The sequence below is a fragment of the Falco peregrinus genome, chromosome Z, assembly GCF_023634155.1.
Source record: "Falco peregrinus isolate bFalPer1 chromosome Z, bFalPer1.pri, whole genome shotgun sequence".
Lineage (NCBI taxonomy): Eukaryota > Metazoa > Chordata > Aves > Falconiformes > Falconidae > Falco > Falco peregrinus.
The window spans coordinates 2,635,151-2,655,067 of NC_073739.1; the positions used below are offsets into that span (position 1 = coordinate 2,635,151).

General features: G+C 38.2%; 1 protein-coding gene across 2 annotated transcripts in view; it reads left to right on the forward strand.

Moving 5' to 3' along the window:
* The window catches only part of VCAN (versican), a 118,416-nt gene that overhangs the window by 71,388 nt on the left and 27,111 nt on the right, over positions 1-19,917 (forward strand). For both annotated transcript variants that reach the window (XM_027784837.2, XM_055791502.1), the window contains exons 8-10: positions 8,777-14,275; positions 16,448-16,561; positions 18,877-18,990. In XM_027784837.2, coding sequence (XP_027640638.2) covers positions 8,777-14,275; positions 16,448-16,561; positions 18,877-18,990 — 5,727 coding nt within the window. The remainder of the gene's footprint in view (positions 1-8,776; positions 14,276-16,447; positions 16,562-18,876; positions 18,991-19,917) is intronic.

The window sequence follows — 19,917 nt, forward strand, 5'->3', positions numbered from 1 at the left end:
TTTTGTTGTGATAAGCTGTTTTTTATTCTTCTGGGAGGGGACACTCTCTTCTTATGTTAGTAGGGCTAGAACTGGTTCCTTCTTGTTCCATCTGTGTAATGGCAGAAGCATTTGAGGTTGTCCCAGTGTGAGTGATGGTGACCACTGGTTGGTGGTGTAGTGGGCTAGGAAAGGGCAAGACCCATTCAGATCTCAATTTTCCCACTTCAGTCATGGGGGTACCACACATGGGATCAAGGTTGAAATCATTTTGGTGAGCATTTGCTTTCCTTCCTAGCCAGCTCTTCTGTTTACCACCTGGCCTGTGAGTTGTCCTGTGGAGTTGGACTTTTCTATATATATATCCAGACAGACCAGCTACCCAGATACCGTGTGACTGCACAGTCTGACTTTTTGCTTTGTTTAGGATTTCAGCTGGAGAAAATGATTTATTACTCGCCAGTTGTTTGGGTTTGGGTAGTTTAGCCCTGCAGAGTTTTAGATTTGTCTTCTCTGTAGGCAATAAAATGTTGTCATTGGAAAGATGCTCTTGTCAGGGACCGCTCAGGAGGAGACAGCACTGGCTGGAGTGCCATGTAGTTAATGACAGATTGGAGTAGAAAGGAAGTGGGAATGGTTGTCCTTAGAATATTGTGTGACAAATACTCAGTCATTATCCAGGGAACTGTATCCTGCACTTGCTGGTACTTCGACTTGACACTGCAAGGCTGCCATTTTTAACAACTTGACATTTTACTCAATCTGTTTTTTCTTAACAAGTTTACCACTGTGTCAGGGGGGAACACAGGAAGCAATGAGGCTGAAGGAAACACCAGAGATTGCCAGAAGGCTTCATGATACGCTTTTATAATAAAACAGTTCCTTTATTTCTGACATGGTTTTTGCATCATCATGTGTATTGCTTTAAAATTTGGCAGGGGTGTTTTAAGCACAGCCATGCAGGCCAGAGCCCTGTGCAAAACAGATGTCCACATAAGTGACATCCACTTTTCACAGGTGTTTCTGGTCATAGCCAACAACTCTGTCAAGATGGAGCTTGGGGAATGGTATAGCTGTAAAAAGGCTGCAGTTCAGAACATGCCAGCAATTGATACTCAGGTTTTCAACAGGGCTGTATCTTGCATGCAGAAACAGAGACACCCAAATATGGCAAAGCAGACTGGAGAAGTTAATTTGAGTAGGCAAGACTGACCACCCTCCTGAAATACTTTCAACTCCTACCCAGCCAGCTGTGCAAAAATTGCTTTTAGAGTACTTTCTTCCAGAATTAACTTGAGTAGTTGAGATTTTTATGCAAGGTCAATTTATATATGATCTCTCTTTTTTTTTTTTTTTTTTTTTTTTTTGTTGCTGATGAGATTTTAAAAGTGCAAACGTCTCTTTTGACTGTCAGAGGAGAACAAACATAAATTTGGATAAAAATTTAGAACGTAAAAAAAACCCCAAACTATTGAAATGTCCTACATCCTTAAGCATTTCTGAAAGGAGCCAAAGTTAACAAAACTTTCAGAAATATATAACCAACTGGGGAACATTTTTAAGTGAACTAAATAAAACCTTTTGTTTATTTAGACTGAACAGTAATCAAGAACTGGATTTTACTAGACCTCATCATACATACTAGTCATGTTAATGTGAGGTAGAAGGATTACAATAATAAAAAATTTAATTATTTCTGGATCTTTCTTTGTTGTCTTTTACTTAGGTGTGTATAATAGTAGCCATGTTTCTTTAACACCTTAGACCAGCTCCTTGGCAGTATTCCCACCTTTTCCTGACAGGGGAGGTGGGGTATGCCTGAAGCACTGCTGCACTTTGACCGTGCTTAGGTAGGTAATGATATTACAAGATGGCACAAGTTAGAGAAATTGCGTGTACCGAAGGCTGACACTTGGAATTTTCCTTCAGCAGGAAACATCTATATTTTCAAAATCTTATTTCTTTGAAATGAGATGAAAAGAACACTTAAAAAAAAATCCCTTTTCTATGAAACAAAATGGCCCAGAAGATGTTATCAGAATGTTTCATTTCTGTAAAATTGAAGCTTTCTGTTCCAATTTAATTGTAATATTTTAAGGGGGGGAAACCCCCCTTAATACAAAGGTTTTGCAAGAAAAAACATTCAATATATATTTCTGTATGGGGGTCATCTTGTCAGATCACTTCTTACATCTTCACCGTGCTTTTAAAACAAAACATATTCAATGATACTGACACATTCCTGTGGAATTGGTTTAGTTTTGTTTCACTGAAGAGTTTCAGCAAGCCATAGTCATAAAACTGCTTGAATCTACTCAGACTGCAAATCTAGTCCCTGGCAGAGCTGAGGTTCAAGGGAGTTAATATTTGACATAAAGCTGTTTAAGTCTTCCCTCATGATAGATCCTGTTCCCAGCATGGATATGAGGATTCATCGGGTTTTCAGAGGGTTTAAATAAACTGTTTTTAACCTCTTCTACTTTGAGGAATCCTAAATATTTTCAAGGTGGAGACACCTGTTGGCTGAATTTTAAGTCTGCTGATGACTGTAGGCTTGCTCTTGTAGGTCAGCTTTGCAAACCTGTCAGGAGTGTCCACAAATGTGCAGGGATTTGAGATAACCCATTAAAGACACTCATTTACGTTATTCAGAGAGTCTTAATCAAACATAGTGTGCATGTTTACTGAATTATTCCATGGATTGTCCATTTGGAGCTGCTTTTTGTAGCAGCTTCAATCTGCAGCAAATTCCATGAATTTACAAGGCAAAAGATAATGATTCATGAGTCTGCCTTTGGTCCTCATTGCCATCAGTGTGCTTTTCTTGCATTGTTCCTGCTCATGACTTCTGAGAATAAATGTTTTTTGAACAAGTGAGGGTCTAATCAATAGCTGTTATGAAGCTTGAGACACCTGGCTTGAGTTGCCATTTAAGAGCCTACCCAAGAGATGGTCTGTTCTTCCATGATGACCTGAACCATGTCGTATCTGCTAAGTATTTGGTATTTTGCTGGTCCCCTGGTCCTAGTCCCAGACACCTCTGACCTTGATCTCAAAGCATCCTATCCATTGGAGATGACAGTTAAGTCTTTTGCCAGGGAGTGCAAGTTTATCATCATGTGTGTGATGGAGTCTTCTTCAGGAGGTGATGACCATGGTACTGTGCAGACCAATGGGTGGTAAAGAGGAGGAGGCATATAAAAATAAAAGTAGAGTACGTATCAGTGCGAAGAAGCAAGGTGACTTAACATGGATAACCGAGTAGTTAACAAGTATGCACAGGAGGAAAACCACCCAGTTTTTTCTCAGTTTTTATCTTAAATTATTTATTGCTTTTCTCTCTGCATCAATGTTTTTTACTTTCATTGCAAGTTACCACATTACCTTTTTCACAGTCACTGAATATTATATTTGCAGGAATTTGAGACAAAACCACATATATACAGTATTTTAACGACATTTTAGTCATACTATGGTCTAAATTTCACCTTGATATAATTCTGTTGGAGCCAAACCCAGAAATTTTCAGGTTATCAAATGCAGGAAGAAGTTAGCTAACACAAACTATTTTTTTTTGTGCTAACCTGTCTTGTGGTTATGGTAGGGAACATTATGGAGTTTGTGATAGAATCATAGAACAGTTTGGGTTGGAAGAGACATTAAAGACCACCCGAGTCCCACCCCCCTGCCCCGGGCAGGGACACCCCCCCCCAGCCCAGGCTGCTCCAGCCCCATCCAGCCTGGCCTTGAGCCTGCCAGGGCATGGGGCCCCCACAGCTGCTCTGGGCAGCCTGGGCAGGGGCTCAGTACAGAATTTGTCACATTATGCGAAGAAACACACACTTTCAAAGCAAACAGTCCCAAAATTGTTTTGGTCTTCTGTTTAAATTTCTCTTCGTTCTATTCTAATCAGAAATATAGGGCCTGATTCAAAGTCCACAGAAGATTTTATGAATCTTTCTCTGAATTTCATGGGTTTATCAGAACTCTAGTCCTTCTACAAATGACCGAACTTTTTTACTTCTCACACACAACTCAGCATGTAGCTCTGAAGCAATAAATGGACCAAATTGCAGGAATTTATAGGTGAAATTCTGTTATCTGCAGGATTCCAGATTAGATATTAATGGTCTCATTTTGTTTTAGACTTCCACATTCATGCTAAATCTGTAAGTCTTCTGAAAGAAATTTTTTAGGTTTTGAAAGTTTGAAAAACATCAGAATCTGTTTTCTCTTTAATTCTTTATTAATTCTTCTTCAGCTGCTTATCTGAAGGACTTTTCATAGGAAATTCTTACTGCCTGCCCCCTCAAAATGATTGTGTAAAAGCCTTTTAGGGTTCTTTTCAAGGAAAAGTTGCTACATGTTGCATACTTTCTGGATGTATAGAAGTTAGCTTGTCCCTTAGTAACACGGAGGCAACTTTTATATTTGATCCAGTGAAAAATTAATGTGGGTTTAGAACCAATTGTCATTAGAATGGTTGTAATGGAAATTAAAGCCACCTCAGTCAGGCGCTTCGTGGTTGTATGTGGTAGCAGTCAAGTCCTCTTGTGGCCAAGAAGCACCCCTGTAGCCAGATGGATTTCTATTTCTTACACATAGTTGATTGTTACTGAGATACCTATTCCATACAGGTAATTTAAAACATCTAGGCATATTACAGGGATTAAGAAACACTCTAGGCCTCTTACACTCATCCACCTATCTATTCCATCGCTGTGTCAGTGCGTACCTCATCCTTTTTCTCAGTAAGAGGCTTTACTAATAAATCTCCTTTAGGACTTGTTTGGATTGGCAGACAGAACTGGCACCCCTTGGTTTTACTACTTTTAATCTACGTGGGTTTACTTTCTTTTTCTGGGAGTCACAGTAACAAAGCACATCTTGGACAAATGCTCCTTTTGGCTTGTTTGCCATGATAATATGTGAACTATCAGTAAACATATTTAGTACCCGAACTCCTTTCCTTTAAAGCCTCATTTCATCTCTTATTCATAGTCTCAGGTCTGTATGTCTTTACCTGCAGTTGGAATGGACGTGAACATAAATAGGGGCAACCTATGTCGGCTGCACCTAGGCCAGTTTAAAACTCTTGCAAGTGTTTGTTGTGTCTGCCCTAAGGGTCTAACAAACCAGTTCAACAGATAAAACTTTCTTCTGCTGTATTCATATTTTACGGTAGCCCTTAGGTTTTCATCCTAGTGTCTTGCTTATTCTTAGAGGACAGGTTTTATGCTATATGAGCTATTTTGTTACCTAGATTATTGCCCATCTCTGGGCTTTAAGAGAATTTTCCATAGCTGTTATCCCTGAGTACTGGCAACTTGATTGCTAGCACTGAATCATCAAAGCTCTAGAAAGGAGAAGAAATTCTGACTAAAAAAATAATAGAATTGCATTCTTTACTATTTTCTTAAAAGGTGGTTGTTTTTTTCTTGGGAAAAACCAAACCAAAACCCCTTAGTATTAAATGAAAGAGCCTCCTGAAAGTTTATTATTGGAATATCATACCTTTAGCTAAGGTTCTTTTATGTGGATCTTTGTGACATGTGAGATCTTGAAAAAGCTAACAAAGTAAAAGTAAGGTCTGATAGAGATCTTTGCGTATGTAAGAATTTGTGTATGTCTTCTAGGTGAATTTGGAACAGATGTTGTTCACTAATTTATTACCTACCATAAATGATTTAGCGTGAGCTAGTAATTTGAGGGACTCCCAGGTGTGCACTGCTACAAAAATAATACACTGGTCAGAACTTGTTAGTCATGGTACCCTCCTACAAATTACAGCCTATCCAGTCCCATCCAGGGTTTGTTGTTTTTTTTTTTTTTTTAATGTATAGTTCTGGCCAAAAACACGCTTTGTGCACACAACCCTAACAGCTGTGTATGAAATAATAATTAATCGTTATGCCACATTACTCAATATACTGGGTTATTTTTACATAGTCCTTCTTAAGCTGTGCACACAGTACAAGCCAACTTTCTTGCCCATACACATTTCTATATGTAGTTCTCTGGTCCTCTATGTTGGCAGAGTTATTCTATCATGAACGTACTGAGAATCAGAAATTCTCAAAGCTCACTAGCCATTCCTCTTTCACTTATTGAATTCCTATGTATTTTTGCATTCACAGTTTTGAAAAGAAAGTGTACAATTCTGTGTCAATGTGAGCTTCCAGTTTAATGAAAATACGACTCCTCAGTATAACTAACATTGCTGTTTGCTCAGATTTGGGGATTCTGAAAGTGATGTTATTAGACACGCTTCTCCACATCATATTGCAACTCTTGGACAAAAAACTAAATTCCTGATTTTCTGCTTGAACAAAATTTGAAAGGGAGATCTGGGAAGACTCAAATAAATGGCTGCAGAAGCTATATTTTTCTGTGGCACTGGGCAGCCTCTGTAAATATTTCTAACCTACTGAAGGAAGGAATAGGGAGAAAATTCTCTTTTTACAAGCATTGCATAAAACAGCTTCCAACACGCACATGTGAGGGAGGGAAGAGGAGTTTCAATTCTGTAGTCAGCTAATAGAGCTGTCATAGCACAAAGTATACACCAGACTTCATTGGGACAATATAGAATAGCCAGACAGAAGTGAGGTTAAAATCAGCCTTGCTTGTTGCACTGGCAACGCTGAGGTTAGTGCTGTACAAATGGAATATTTTAGTGGAAATGCACAATGCTGAAGGTGGTTTATTCTCTGTAAGGCTGGCATGGATCTTAATTTTTGCCAAGTTGTTTAACAATTAGATCAAAGCCTTGGATTCAGGGCACCTTATTACATGTTCTTTGTAAAACACCCCTGAAGTTGCCATTTAATCTTCAGCTGAACATTTAGAAAAATGAAGATTCAGTAATACTCTGTGAGTTTAGCTGTAAATAAAACATGAAATATTAGAACACCAATCCTCAACAGAGTTGCAATAACCTTTTCAAGACCCAGGCTGTGGTCAATTTGCACACACAGAACACCCCAAGCCAAAAAATCAGAAGCCTTTCACAGTGCTCTGTGTCAGTTTAATGTGATTTAACACATTCTTTTCCAGAATGGTCACCTGATTATCTCTGAGGGCTCAGTGGTCATAGAGGCTAAATGATGTTCATAGGTGGGGGAATTACTTCAGACTAATGAAATACTTTACCTGGCACGTTCTCATTTTTTGCATCTTGTAAACAGTTTTAATGAGGAAGATTTACTTAAAAATTGTCTCTGTCTTATACTAGGTAGGCCAGAATACTTGCAAATATTCTTTGGCGAGCAATCATTGCTGAAGTTCTGTAAGACCAGAGTCCTTTATGTTGGTTCAGATCCTCTACCTAGGAGGCGTAAACAAAGCTCCATTGACTATACCAGTTTATATCAGCAAGCAGTAATTTTGCTTTGGACAAGACAGTTGTAAACATAGAAGAAAGATACATTCAAGGAGTAAGATTGCAGCACAAAGCTTCCAGCTTAAGTCAGTTGGCCAAGCCTGAAGTTTGGCTTTTCCCCCCTTTTCTTTTTTCTTTTCTTTTCTTTTCTCTTTTCTTTTCTTTTCTTTTCTTTTCTTTTCTTTTCTTTTCTTTTCTTTTCTTTTCTTTTCTTTTCTTTTCTTTTCTTTTCTTTTCTTTTCTTTTCTTTTCTTTTCTTTTCTTTTCTTTTCTTTTCTTTTCTTTTCTTTTCTTTTCTTTTCTTTTCTTTTCTTTTCTTTTCCTTTCCTTTCCTTTCCTTTCCTTTCCTTTCCTTTCCTTTCCTTTCCTTTCCTTTCCTTTCCTTTCCTTTCCTTTCTTTCCTTTCCTTTCCTTTCCTTTCCTTTCCTTTCCTTTCCTTTTCTTTTCTTTTCTTTTCGATGGTAACATCTATTGTCTGGGACAGAAGGTTTACAGTAATGTTTCTGCTGAGAGGGCACATTTTAAAACTGTCTATGGAATTTGGAATCATAACTTTTAGAGGACTTCATAAGGACTTCTGCAGCTAAACCCTTTCCCACTTAGAACTTTCTTCCTCCTTTTTACCTACTTGGCCACCTAGAAAAAAGTTTGAGAGGTTTGTGATCTGTGAAAGTGTGTAAATAATTCAAAGTGAGTGGTAAGCATAAGAAAATAGCTGGACTTTATTCACATTGCTGCCTGAATGGTGACTAATGTTTGAATGCGAGCTATTGTTTCTTATTTGCTTCACAATGCTGTATGCTGAATAGCAACGAATTCGTAAAGTGAGATTTTATTTACTGACCTAGGGTCCAAGTATAAAGAATAACAATTGATGTAGTTTTTATGGTGTTCCTGGTAATTTGAATTACTCTATACTGAGAATAAATCAAGTTGCAGAGGCATATTGTATAAGTCATATTTTATTTTAGACTTTGCCTGGTTTAGTTTCGTCTAAGTTCAGGTTTTGGTAAAGGTTAGCTAGTTCAAATCCATAGAAGCAGTTGCTGCAGGTTAGGATAAGTGTTTTTGTCTAAAAATTTTTTTCATCTTGTCTGTTTCTTATCTCTGCTGAATAGAGTGGGATAAGCTAGTTTAGGTGTGGGTTTGGGACTAAACATGCATGGCAATCAACAGCATTACATAATCAATGTGTTCAATATACATAAAGACTTCAACCAGAAAGTAAAATGTGGTGGCAGCATTTAACTTTGTGTCAATAGAAGAACATGCTGAATTTACTATGTTTCATTTTGAATTTGTTGTTTTGTTTTGTTTTGTTTTTCTCCAATGGATTGCTTGTGCTTCAAATGTCTACTATAATGCACAACCATCGCTGTCACTTAGGGATTATGAAAAGCTCTCTTTGTTTTGCAGATCATCCGGTGAAAGAATTTTTGGATCTGTTCAGTCGCCACATGCTTCCTCATGCAATAGATGAACCCCACATTGATGCAGAATCAGCTCAGACTGAACCCTGTACTTCAGACTCTGTGCAGGATTCGTCTGAATATATAATACTGGATCCTTTCTTTCCAAACTTTATAGACTTTGAAGAAGAGGAAGACTGTGAAAACACTACTGATGTTACAACTCCTCCAGCTTTGCAGTTCATCAATGGAAAGCAACAAGTTACTAGTGCACCTAAGAGCACAAAAGCTGAGGAAGCCAGAAGTGACCAAATTGAAAGTGTTGCACATTCCAAAAATGTAACCTTTTCTCAAATCAATGAAACCAACACATTTATAATACCTGAAACTGAAGCTTCTGGTACTATGCAACCAAGCAAAGCTGGAGAAGTAATAGGGGCATTTGAAGTTACACAGCCTACAGCAGATGTTGCAATGTTAGAGCCTGTTTATAGTGGTGAGTCAGAAGTGGCCACAACAGATAAAGTAATAGCCATTACTTCTTCCTATGAGCAGTCTCTGCAAAAAAATAAAGAGACTGTAACATGGCACGGAACTGAGGAGACTTCCACTAAAGATATAAAAAACTTACTTTTGATTACTAGTGAATCTTCTGGAGACGGATCCACTGAATCTGATTTAACCAGTTCTGTCTTCTCAGAAATTTTAACAATGTCAAGAAAGGAAGATGATGAAAAAAAATCTGGTATAACTTCTGCTCCTGATGCATTTACTGTGGAAAGTTCTGCTGTAACTGCTTCTCTGGATGCAGTTTTCAATACTGCTACAGCAGGCAAAGTTGTGAAAGACCTTGTTCCAGAAAAGGCAACCCCTGCTCCAGGAGATCATTATAAATCAACAATTGAACTTAATACAAATTCCCCTGTTGAAAAACTTCTGGAAACAAGTAGTCACACAGCAAAGCCTCAGGTGAGCACTTCTTCTATAGCTCTGGAAGGCTCTGGAGATGTAGAAGAGGACATCACTGTAACTTCAGCCATGACAACGGAAACAGCAGTAACAGAAACACTTTCAATGCAAGATATTTCTTTGGGCCTTGGCACAGTATTCCCAACAGAAATTTCTGTAACTGTTTCAGGAATTACCTCTACTTTGCCCAGAGAAACAGGCACTCTTTATTCTGCCTTTGATCAAAGTTCTGAAGTGACTGTTGCCACCGATTCTGTCTCTGACTTTATTAAGGAAAAAGTACTTGTCAGCTCTCTTGTAACTGAAAAGAATATTCAAGATGAAAAAGAAATACAGACTACTGTGTCTTCAAGTCAGAAAAATTCAGCTACCGCTGCAGAGGGAAACTTGGAGTTGAATGAACTTGGGAGCACTACTAGTGCAGTCAGAACTGTAAGTCAAGAGCCCACTCTGCTTAGGAAAACTGTAACAGGTACCATAAGTTCTGAAATCAAAAAGGTCACCACTGTTCCTCTCTTGAGAGAGAAGAAGCTATTTATAAATGAAGGATCGGCTGAAGAACCAGTGGGCATGTTTTCAGGGGGTCCCACAAGAAAAGTGGTAAGTACTGACTCCCCATTATTTGGTCTGGGTTCTGGAGATGTAGAAGGTATCATTGAGTCTGCCACTTTGACTTCAGTTCCATTAAGGCCTGAAATACAAACAGAAAAGCATGAAGGAAAAGTTTACAGCATAGATGATGCTTCACTGAAGAAGGCAACAACAGAATATGAAGAACATGCAAGAACAGATGAATCTGCAATATCAGCTTCAAGTACTGGGTCAGATGGCTTGACAAAGGAGCCTGGAGTAGCAAGTCAGATGTCTCAGAATGTGTTTAGTACAGGAAACCCAGAAGAACAAAACCAGGAAACTGAATCAACTTACACAGCTCCTTCTGAAGTAAAATCCAGCCCTAGTTCTAGAAAAGAGACAGCGTCTCATGTTGCGCCAGCAGTTGAACCTGAAGATTTAGAAACAGGTGAGGTCACAGCATCTCCAGAATCACTAGTCAGTAACAGCCCTCATGACATCATGGTGGCACATGGTACTGGCAGTATAAAAGCAGTGGCTGAATCCACAGAAAACAAAAATGCAAAAGTTAGTTCTTCAACTGTTGCATTAGGCAAGATTCTCCTGATTGAACATGGCTCTGGAGAAGAATTCAAAGGTGATGCCAGCACCACAAAACTAATGTCTAATGGACCTACTGAAGAAATACTTGGAAGTAATTTCTCATTTATTGATCAGGGATCTGGAGAAGCAAAGACATTCATTGAATCACTTGCAAAAGCAGCAGTTTCACCCACTGGGAGAGCACAAACACAAGAGAAGTATGACGAAACAGTTGTTAGCGTGCCATCTACAGATCATGCCTTCACTGCTGAAACCGATGAACTAGTCACAAGTACCGATCATGAAGTAACCACAATGGGAACTGTAGCTGACATAAGAATGGAAGAGAAAACAACCGATGAACTGACAGTGCAAGCTTTTTCTACAGAGAGTCCTTTGGTGGAAGATATACATTCTGAGGAAAACAGGCCAAGGGAAATGTCACCGAAAGCTATAGAATCTTCTGAAGAAACAACAACAGACCCATTCTTTAGAAGTACACAGGTTAACCATGAACATCCGGGATTTTTACATGTTCTGACTGTCAGTCCGTATTCAGAAGAAAAGGAATTAGAAACTGAATCTGTTAAAAGAATACTTTTGCCATTTCATGATGACAGAGTAACTGAGCCTGTAAAGATTGAAAGGAAATACATAAGCTCTCCAGTTACAGATACAGAGCAAGAGGAGGAGTTGGTACAAAACATTTTCCCTACGAATAATATTCCCAGATCACTCCTGACACCTGGGGAAGAAGAGCTAACAAATAATGATCTCATCAGTGATCCATTTTCAGGACAAGGATCAGGAGACAACCTTGCTGTTATTCCTTCTATAGTGCCATTGGCTGTCAAAGAAATCACGAGTACTTTAAGTCCTCATCCTGCAAATATGGGACCCAAACTTTCAACTGACAAGACACAAGACTTTGAAAGAGGAAGCACTGAATCAAATGGTGAAGTGAATGAAGAAGTTACAAGTGCTGTAACTGAGCTGCTGATGTTAGAAACAGAAGACCAGTTCCCCAGCTTAGCAATCACCAGTTCTCCAGCTTTAGTAGAAGAGAGTTCCAAGACCTTCAGCTCTGAAGAGATTAAAGACATGACACATTATTTTGTTGCTATTGAAGAACTTAACAATACAGAAACTGACTATAGGAGAGGAGAAAATGAAGCAGATAGGACAACAGCTATTTCTGACACAGCTAAAGCTGTTTCTCAAGAGGAGACATCACATTTGTTGATTAAAGATGTTGTAACTCCTGTTTCTGTAATACTGAGTAGAACTCCTAATCATGAAATAGAAGAATCGCCTGTAACACCACCAACATCAATGCCAGGCAGAGTATTACCTGAAAGCTCTGGAGAAGGATCTGGCTGGGTTGGTCTTATGGATTCATCTTCTCCTGATATGTTTACTCATTTGTCAATACCCCCTGTGTCAAAAGTAGAAATAAATGATTCATCTAGTGTTCCTGGGGAGGTTTATTCTGAAGTTATGACAACAGAGGTACCGGTAGATGGATCACAGACTGTGATCACAGGACTACCATCCCTTTTTACAGAAGAAAAAGATGTGGCAAATCCATCTGCTGTTCAACCAAAGACAGCTACATCAGAAGAACTAACAAGTGATACTGGGATATATGAGAAAATAATTCCCGTGATTGATGATAAAAGAAGTGTTATATTGAACGTTTCTGTTTATGGTGATATTACACTAATTGAAGAACGACTTCAAATCCTGTCAGAAGAGACAACTATTATAGACATGGATCACTCCAAATCAATGCCTGAAGATATAATAAGTGTGCAGACAATGCCAAATCCTCTTATACAATCAACATATGGCAGTGATGATAGCATGACAGCTGAAGGGGAGAAATACGATTCAACACCTAAATTTTCCATAACCAAAGGGAAGACACTTGGATCCAGTGATAGTCTTTCTTTGACTACTTCCAGTCAGCCAAGTAGTGAGTCAGTAACAGCTGGGCACAGGCCAAAATCATATGACAAGGATTCTGGTTCAGGGAATGCCATGAAGTTTGCAACAGAATCTCTCATCACTACTGAATTCTCTGATCTGGGCATTTTCCTTCCTACAGCACCATCGCTGGCAAGCCCTCATGTGCTGCATGAGTCTAAGCATACAACAAGCACAACAGAAGACATCTACAAGCTGAATACTTCAGCAAACAACCAAGTAATAGCAGATCAAAGTGAAACAATCTCTGTCTCTGGCTTTTCTGGAATGGGCCAAGAAGAACTAGATGATAAGCAGCCTGTGGTTCCTTCTGTTACACCAGTTTTAACTACTGAGGCAGAAAAAGCTTTGACAACTGACATACTTGATGTAAGCACTGTCGCCACACAGCATACATCCCAACTGACAACCATATCATCTAGCAAGAATGAAGAAAAGCATTCTACAGCATATACAAACACAAAATCAGCATCAGCAGAGTATGAAGAGATAGATCCAGTGAGCTTATATTCTGTACCTCAAACTCCTAAATCCTCAGTAACTGTTCAGTTAGATAATGGAGTATCTGAGTATCCTGAGGTAATCATTCCAAGTACGTCATCATTAAAGGATACAGATCAGTCTGATCATTCATCAGAAGGAACCTTCAAAGAGGTTAGTTCTGATATTGCGGCAACATATAAACCACCCACTACAGACTTTCTTGACAGAACAGAGTCTTCTCTGTTGGAGTTCTCTTCTAAGCCTGTTTCAGAAAGCACAGCTACTGAAAGTACTCCTCATTTTACTAGACTTGTAACAGACAGCACAGAGGAGACAGAAACCTCTGTAACTGATTTGGCTGTTGAGGAAGGTTCTACTGTTTCTGGAGATTCTCCATCAATACATGTCTTGCCTACTGCTTTTCTGAATTTTGGAGAAGGAGTGAGCACGGATGTTCCGAACGTTAGCACAATAGAAGTTGAAGCTTCCTCAGGGAGAGTGAACAACCCCCATCAAGAAGATGGCAGGAGTACTGACAGAGATATCCCATGGGTCTTTTCCACACCTGTTTCAGATTCACCCAGTCATATTGAAAGTGAAGCATTTCACCCTGACCAGGAAGCAGTTACAATGCTAGCTTCATCTTCACAATCTTTGGACAGAAGCATGGAAACACAATCACCTTTGTTTGGTCAAGGGGAGTTTACAACAATTGCTCCTAACATTGCAACAAACAGCACTGCCCCTGCAAACAGCCCGTTTCAAAATGAGCAGTCAACGATAAGCTCTGAGGAGCCAAATACCATTGAACTTGTAACTTCATCATTTTCCCTTTCGGAAGTCACTAATGGATCAGATTTCCTGATTGGCACCAGTGTGGGTTCAGTTGAAGGCACAGCAGTGCAAATTCCAGGTAACTTTCAAATATGATCAATGTTGTATATGTTTGTTGTGATACTTGTAAATGTGTGTCTTAACTCTGATAAGAGGTATAATAATCAGAGCACCGTGTGAAATAACAACAGAACTCATAAGCCTCAAGCTTTGAAATCAACATGATTGTAACCCCTGCAAAATCCAGGAGGATGGGGGTGCCAAAACTCAAGCTCAGTGACATTTCCCAAGTGTTTGCATTGTGGAGCTCTGGATCAGATTTGAGGTGATCAGCCAGTTCTAAAAGACAGGAAGGTAACACTGATTGTGGTACAGAATTCATCTGTAATTATTTAATTTTCCAATTTCCAATATATAATTTTGTACGATAGCTTTTCTTTGTTGGCATGATGATAGGACTTGCACAACTGATTTACAGGTAGGTTTGGATTATAACATCTTGCAGTTGACTTAGAGAGTAGATTTAGTGCACATTTTAAGATCAGCATTTTCTATAAAAATTAATAACTCTTAGTCCACAAAATAACATTCCAGGCAAGAGAAAACAGAGACTTCATGTTTTCAGCCTGTCTGTAATTCTAACTGGTCGATACAGTGTCTGCCTCTTTATAAATTACAGGTCTCATTGTTAGACATCATTTGCCATAGTATTTTGTTTTACATAATGGTTATTAGACACCATCTCACCGAATACACAGATGATGCAAGTAGGATGGTATGAATTGCATTGCTTCAGTTCATATTTTATTTAGATATAGCTGAGGACCAAGAACTGAACTGGCTTGATTTTATAGGGCTTTCTACTATTTTTCCTCAAATAATCCAGGTAGCTGTCAATTTGAAAATGTTTACTGGGAAAATATTCAGTCCGTAGGAGGACAAATGGACAGTAAACATACAAGAAACATCATTAAGTACTTAACATAGCCCCAAGTTGGGAACTTGCAGTGAAGCAGTCCTAAACCAAGCATCCTATTTTATGGATATGATCAGATTCTTTTTGAAATCTCCAAAGTGAGATCATGCCCACTTAATTACAATCCCAAATTTATGTAGACAGGATTTTCTTCTGGAGGTTTTCAACAGAAGCTTTGCTTTCCAGTGACTGTATAGGGAGCTTGGTACTTTAAGAAGACTTCTCTGAATGTCTAACTTGCGAGGGTAAAAGAGATGCTAATTATCTTTTATTTCATAAATCATAATCAGATTGTTTTGGAAAAATGTAACCAAATATCTAAACTATTCTCATTTCTCTGAATTAACTTAGGTCACAGAACTCTCTTAACAATTTTGTAAGTTTTCAAAGCCAGGGCTTTCTTCTCGTATCCCAGGACTGTCTTCCTGACTTTCATCTGACTCTGAGAAGCTAATACTTAGAAATGGTTACCTAGTGCATACTTGTTTGTGTGAGTGATCATTAATAGGCATTAAATCAAATGCAAATATCTAGGTATCTAAACTCAGTTGAAATAAACATCACTAGAAGTCATAAAGCTCTGCAAGGAAAAGCTATTTAAACGGTAACTGCTGTAACAACTGAGGATTTCACAACAGGTAAGCTTTTATCTTACTGTTTAGTTCAGCTATGAATGTATTCAGTACCTTCATTTTTATTCTTGAAATGTGTTTTTAAGGAAGACAGGTGGGAAATGTGTATGTATGACAACATCCTTTCAAAGAAATAAGACTTCATGGGCATTGACTGATTAAATATAACAAAGTGAAACAACAGCAGCCAGCCAGTATGTTCTGTGTACCCAATCATTCTACATGAACTAACCCTGTTCAAAGAAAAAAAGCATTTTCCACCCATTTCGCATATGTTTAACTTTTTTCAGCTCTAATTAATTGTCATGTCATGCAAACTAAATCTTCAATAGAATATCATGACTGCCAAATATACTGCAAATTGCTATGAAAAAATGTAATTCTGAAAATTATTTATACTGGTTCATAGTAAATGCCATGTTGTTGTTAAAATTGAAAATAGTGATGCCTGAAAACAAGCTTTACTGTTTTACAAAACTATCTTATTCTCAGTAGTGTATTATATCGATAGAATTTCTTTAACTATGGTAAAGTCTGCAATGTCAATGCAGGAATTGACAAAGATTTATTTTTCCAAAAAATCAGGAAGACACCAGTTCCTTGAAACTACAGAATCAATTTTCTTTTCCTACTTGTTTAACAGGCCAAGATCCATGCAAAAGCAACCCCTGCCTTAATGGTGGTACCTGCTATCCACGCGGCTCATTTTACATCTGTACATGTTTGCCAGGTTTCAACGGCGAGCAGTGTGAATTAGGTAAGCTGATGCCATCTAGGTATTGATTAAATGGAGCATAAAGTTTTCATGACATCTGCAGAAGTGTTGTGTCTGGAAGCTGAAGAACACATAGACATTTGAAAAATCCTACAGTGAGGCCTTACTTAAGAAGAGAGCAATAAAATGAAGGAGGTCCACTTATCCCTTTTCTTTCCCCCCACGAAGCGCACAGATTTGTACACACACAGAAGAGAATGTAAGTAAACTACATGACTCAGAATTCATAACGTTACATTCATAAGTACATCAAATAACGCCAAATAAACATTAATATTTGGCATAGTTCTGAAGAGCTTTGTGTAATTATTGGAAAGAGGAGTAAAATAAACTAATTCCAAATGTGATTGGGAAGCTGAGCACTGAAGGCCACTTAGATATTTTTTCAAGGAAATTGTAAATACGATCCTAATCATATACAACTTTAGTATAAATTAGTATTTTGATAACTCTTCTAGCTGAGGACCTCTTCAAGCTGCCTGTGACATCTGTGTTTTCCTGCTGACTGTGGGTTTCAAGTAACTCACCAGTACAGTTCAGAATAACCAGCTTTTCCTTCCAACCAGCAAACTGAAGTATGATAAAAGTGGTAGTTTTTGTTGTTTAGTGTACAGCTGGTTTAGTCTTTTGAAATGATGTAGGTTTCATTTCCTGATAAATACCATGGATTTCTCTATTACACAGTTGCTTGCCAAATTTGAAAGAAAAAACCTCATTCAACATTGATAAAATGGGTTCAACTCCTCTCATATATATGGCTTTGGAAATAATAAAAAAAAAACCCAACCTTACCCGAAGTTTGATATCAGTGCAGCATAATTGTTAGGATTGCTATGGTTTTATTTCTGCTCTGCAAGACAGTATGTGATTAAAATATAATTAGCCAGTGTTCTCTGCCTAGCTCATATTAATGAGTTTGCCAGTTCCTTAGTGGGTTGTTGCTGATAGATACCAAGTTTTAGATGTTGCATCTTAAATGTTCTTTGTCAAGGAATACAGCATCTCCTGGTTGCAAACCAGAGGTCAGATAATAATTTTCTCCCCTTTTTTCGGGTTGTAAAAGGATAATATGGCCAGTTGTCACCCAGAACTCTTTATATTTATTAATGAATTGGAGTGAGACACTCCACAGCCACTCACCATATAGAAATATGCTCTGTGGTGTTCAAAGAAAGTAAACCTCAGCATTTTTAGCCCTGGATTCAGGGATATTCTGGATATAAGGCATAAAACATATATTGAGAGCTTTCCAAATGGCTGGAACAAATAAGATCTAGCTTAAAATTTGAACAGAAGTAGTTTTTTAAAATAAAAATGTATTTTTAAAAGCACCTTTCAAACGATGCAGCAATTATTCCTAGGATTGCACAGCTGTTTGTTGGTCTGTAGTCATGTTTAACTTCTCTTTTATATTTTAATAGTTGATCGCTACCAGCAGTTCACTTTGGACTAAGATGTTTGCAAAATCTACATTGACGTTCAAGCTGATTGTTTCAGAGGAACAGCACTCATTAAAAAACCTCGTATGATCTTTATAATGAGACATACTAGTTTATAACCTGTGCAAATACATGCACAAATTATATTAAATGAATTAGTGCTCCAATTTAAAAGGCAAAGACAAGGTATTTTAGTAGCCAGAGGAGTAGAGGAAAGAAATGTTTGTTTACTCTGGAGCTATAGACTCAGCAGTAAACTATCTGCCTGAGATTGTCTTTATGATGCTTTGTCCTTATCCTGATAAGATTAGACAAGGAAGAAAAGAGAAATGCAAACCAGTAAGATGCTAAGGCATGCTGCTTTGCAGACTGAAATTAACAGTCTGTTTAATGGTATGATAAGATTTCCAGTATTTGAGATTCGTGAAGATATTTGAGGTCTCCTGTACCTGATGAAAATTTTTCATGCCGTGGTCACTCACTCAAGCCAAATTTTTCACCAGTACAGGAAAATACTACATACTGCACAGCAACACTTCTTCTTCAGCTACACAATGAGGAATTGAAGGTCTGGATTTTAGGAATTAACTCAGAAGTCAGAGTGCAGGACAGAAAATTGTGGATCAGTAATGTCACGTTTCCTGAGGAAACTCCTTCTTGGCTTGTAGATGAAAAGAAAGGAAGGCTGTGCATAGTGAAATCAGTTATCATACAAATAAACCGGTCACTTGGACCTTTTGCAATACTTCATTCTTCTGGATTGCGCTGGTCCTAGTAATAAGCATGACTAAGGCTGAAGAACATTTCCCTTCCAGGAGGTGGGCGTATCATAAAAACACTTTTATCTTTATGTTGTAGATATCGATGAATGCCAGTCTAACCCATGCCGGAATGGAGCCACATGTATAGATGGCCTCAATACCTTTACTTGCTTGTGTCTGCCAAGCTATACAGGTGCTCTCTGTGAACAAGGTAAGGTGTATTCTTTAATCTGTGGGGATTGGGTCATCTGTTTCCATTTCAACACCCTTGTGGAGTAACTAGGCAAAGCCTAGTAAAAACAAGAGGTTGGATGAAACTGTCAAAATCTGTGGGATGTCATCAGTGATGAGGAGAGATTATGATTTTTGAGTATGTTAGACTCCCGTGATTTGTAGCTCAGGATTTTTTCTTTAAGGTTACATCTGCACCATTTTTTGCAGATGGATAAGAGCAAAGTCTATCCACATGCTAACCTGACTGCAAGTCACATTGCTGTACCTAATATAAACTGATATATTGGGCAGTTTCTGTGTCAAAATTGCAACAGCCGTAGTTTTCAGGTGGCTCCAAGGCAAGCACGGCCTGCTTGTGTTGGCTTGCAAACTACTGGGAATACACATAAGGAGGTTGTCTTATTACTGTAGTGATGCTTACGGAATAATGAGTAGGGGCAGAGTTACTCTACGACCACACTTCTCTCTTAAAAAATCATATACCGTGTGAAAAACATATCAAACCATGTCATTTCCAATAAGCATCACTGGAAAGTAGGAATAGTCTACTGAATATACGAGATCATAAATCCATCCACTGGGGACCATAGCCTTGACAACTTCATCCCAGAATTTTCAAATTGATTTTTTCTGTGATCATTTTAGGAAAAACAAGTGCAGGATCACCATTACAAGGAACTTGTAAAAGTCTTTCTAAACTGGACAACTGGTCAGGTTAAACATCAAGTTTCTGTAACTGTTAAAATATTGCCTGCAAGAAATCCCACTCTATTTACAAGAAATATTTACAGTGCAAGATGCTTATTCAGTATGTGCATGCAATAGGAGGAATAAGGGTAGCAAAATCTGTTCTGTCAGTAAAATTAATGAAGGCATTTCCATGGGAAAAATAAATGATATTTCA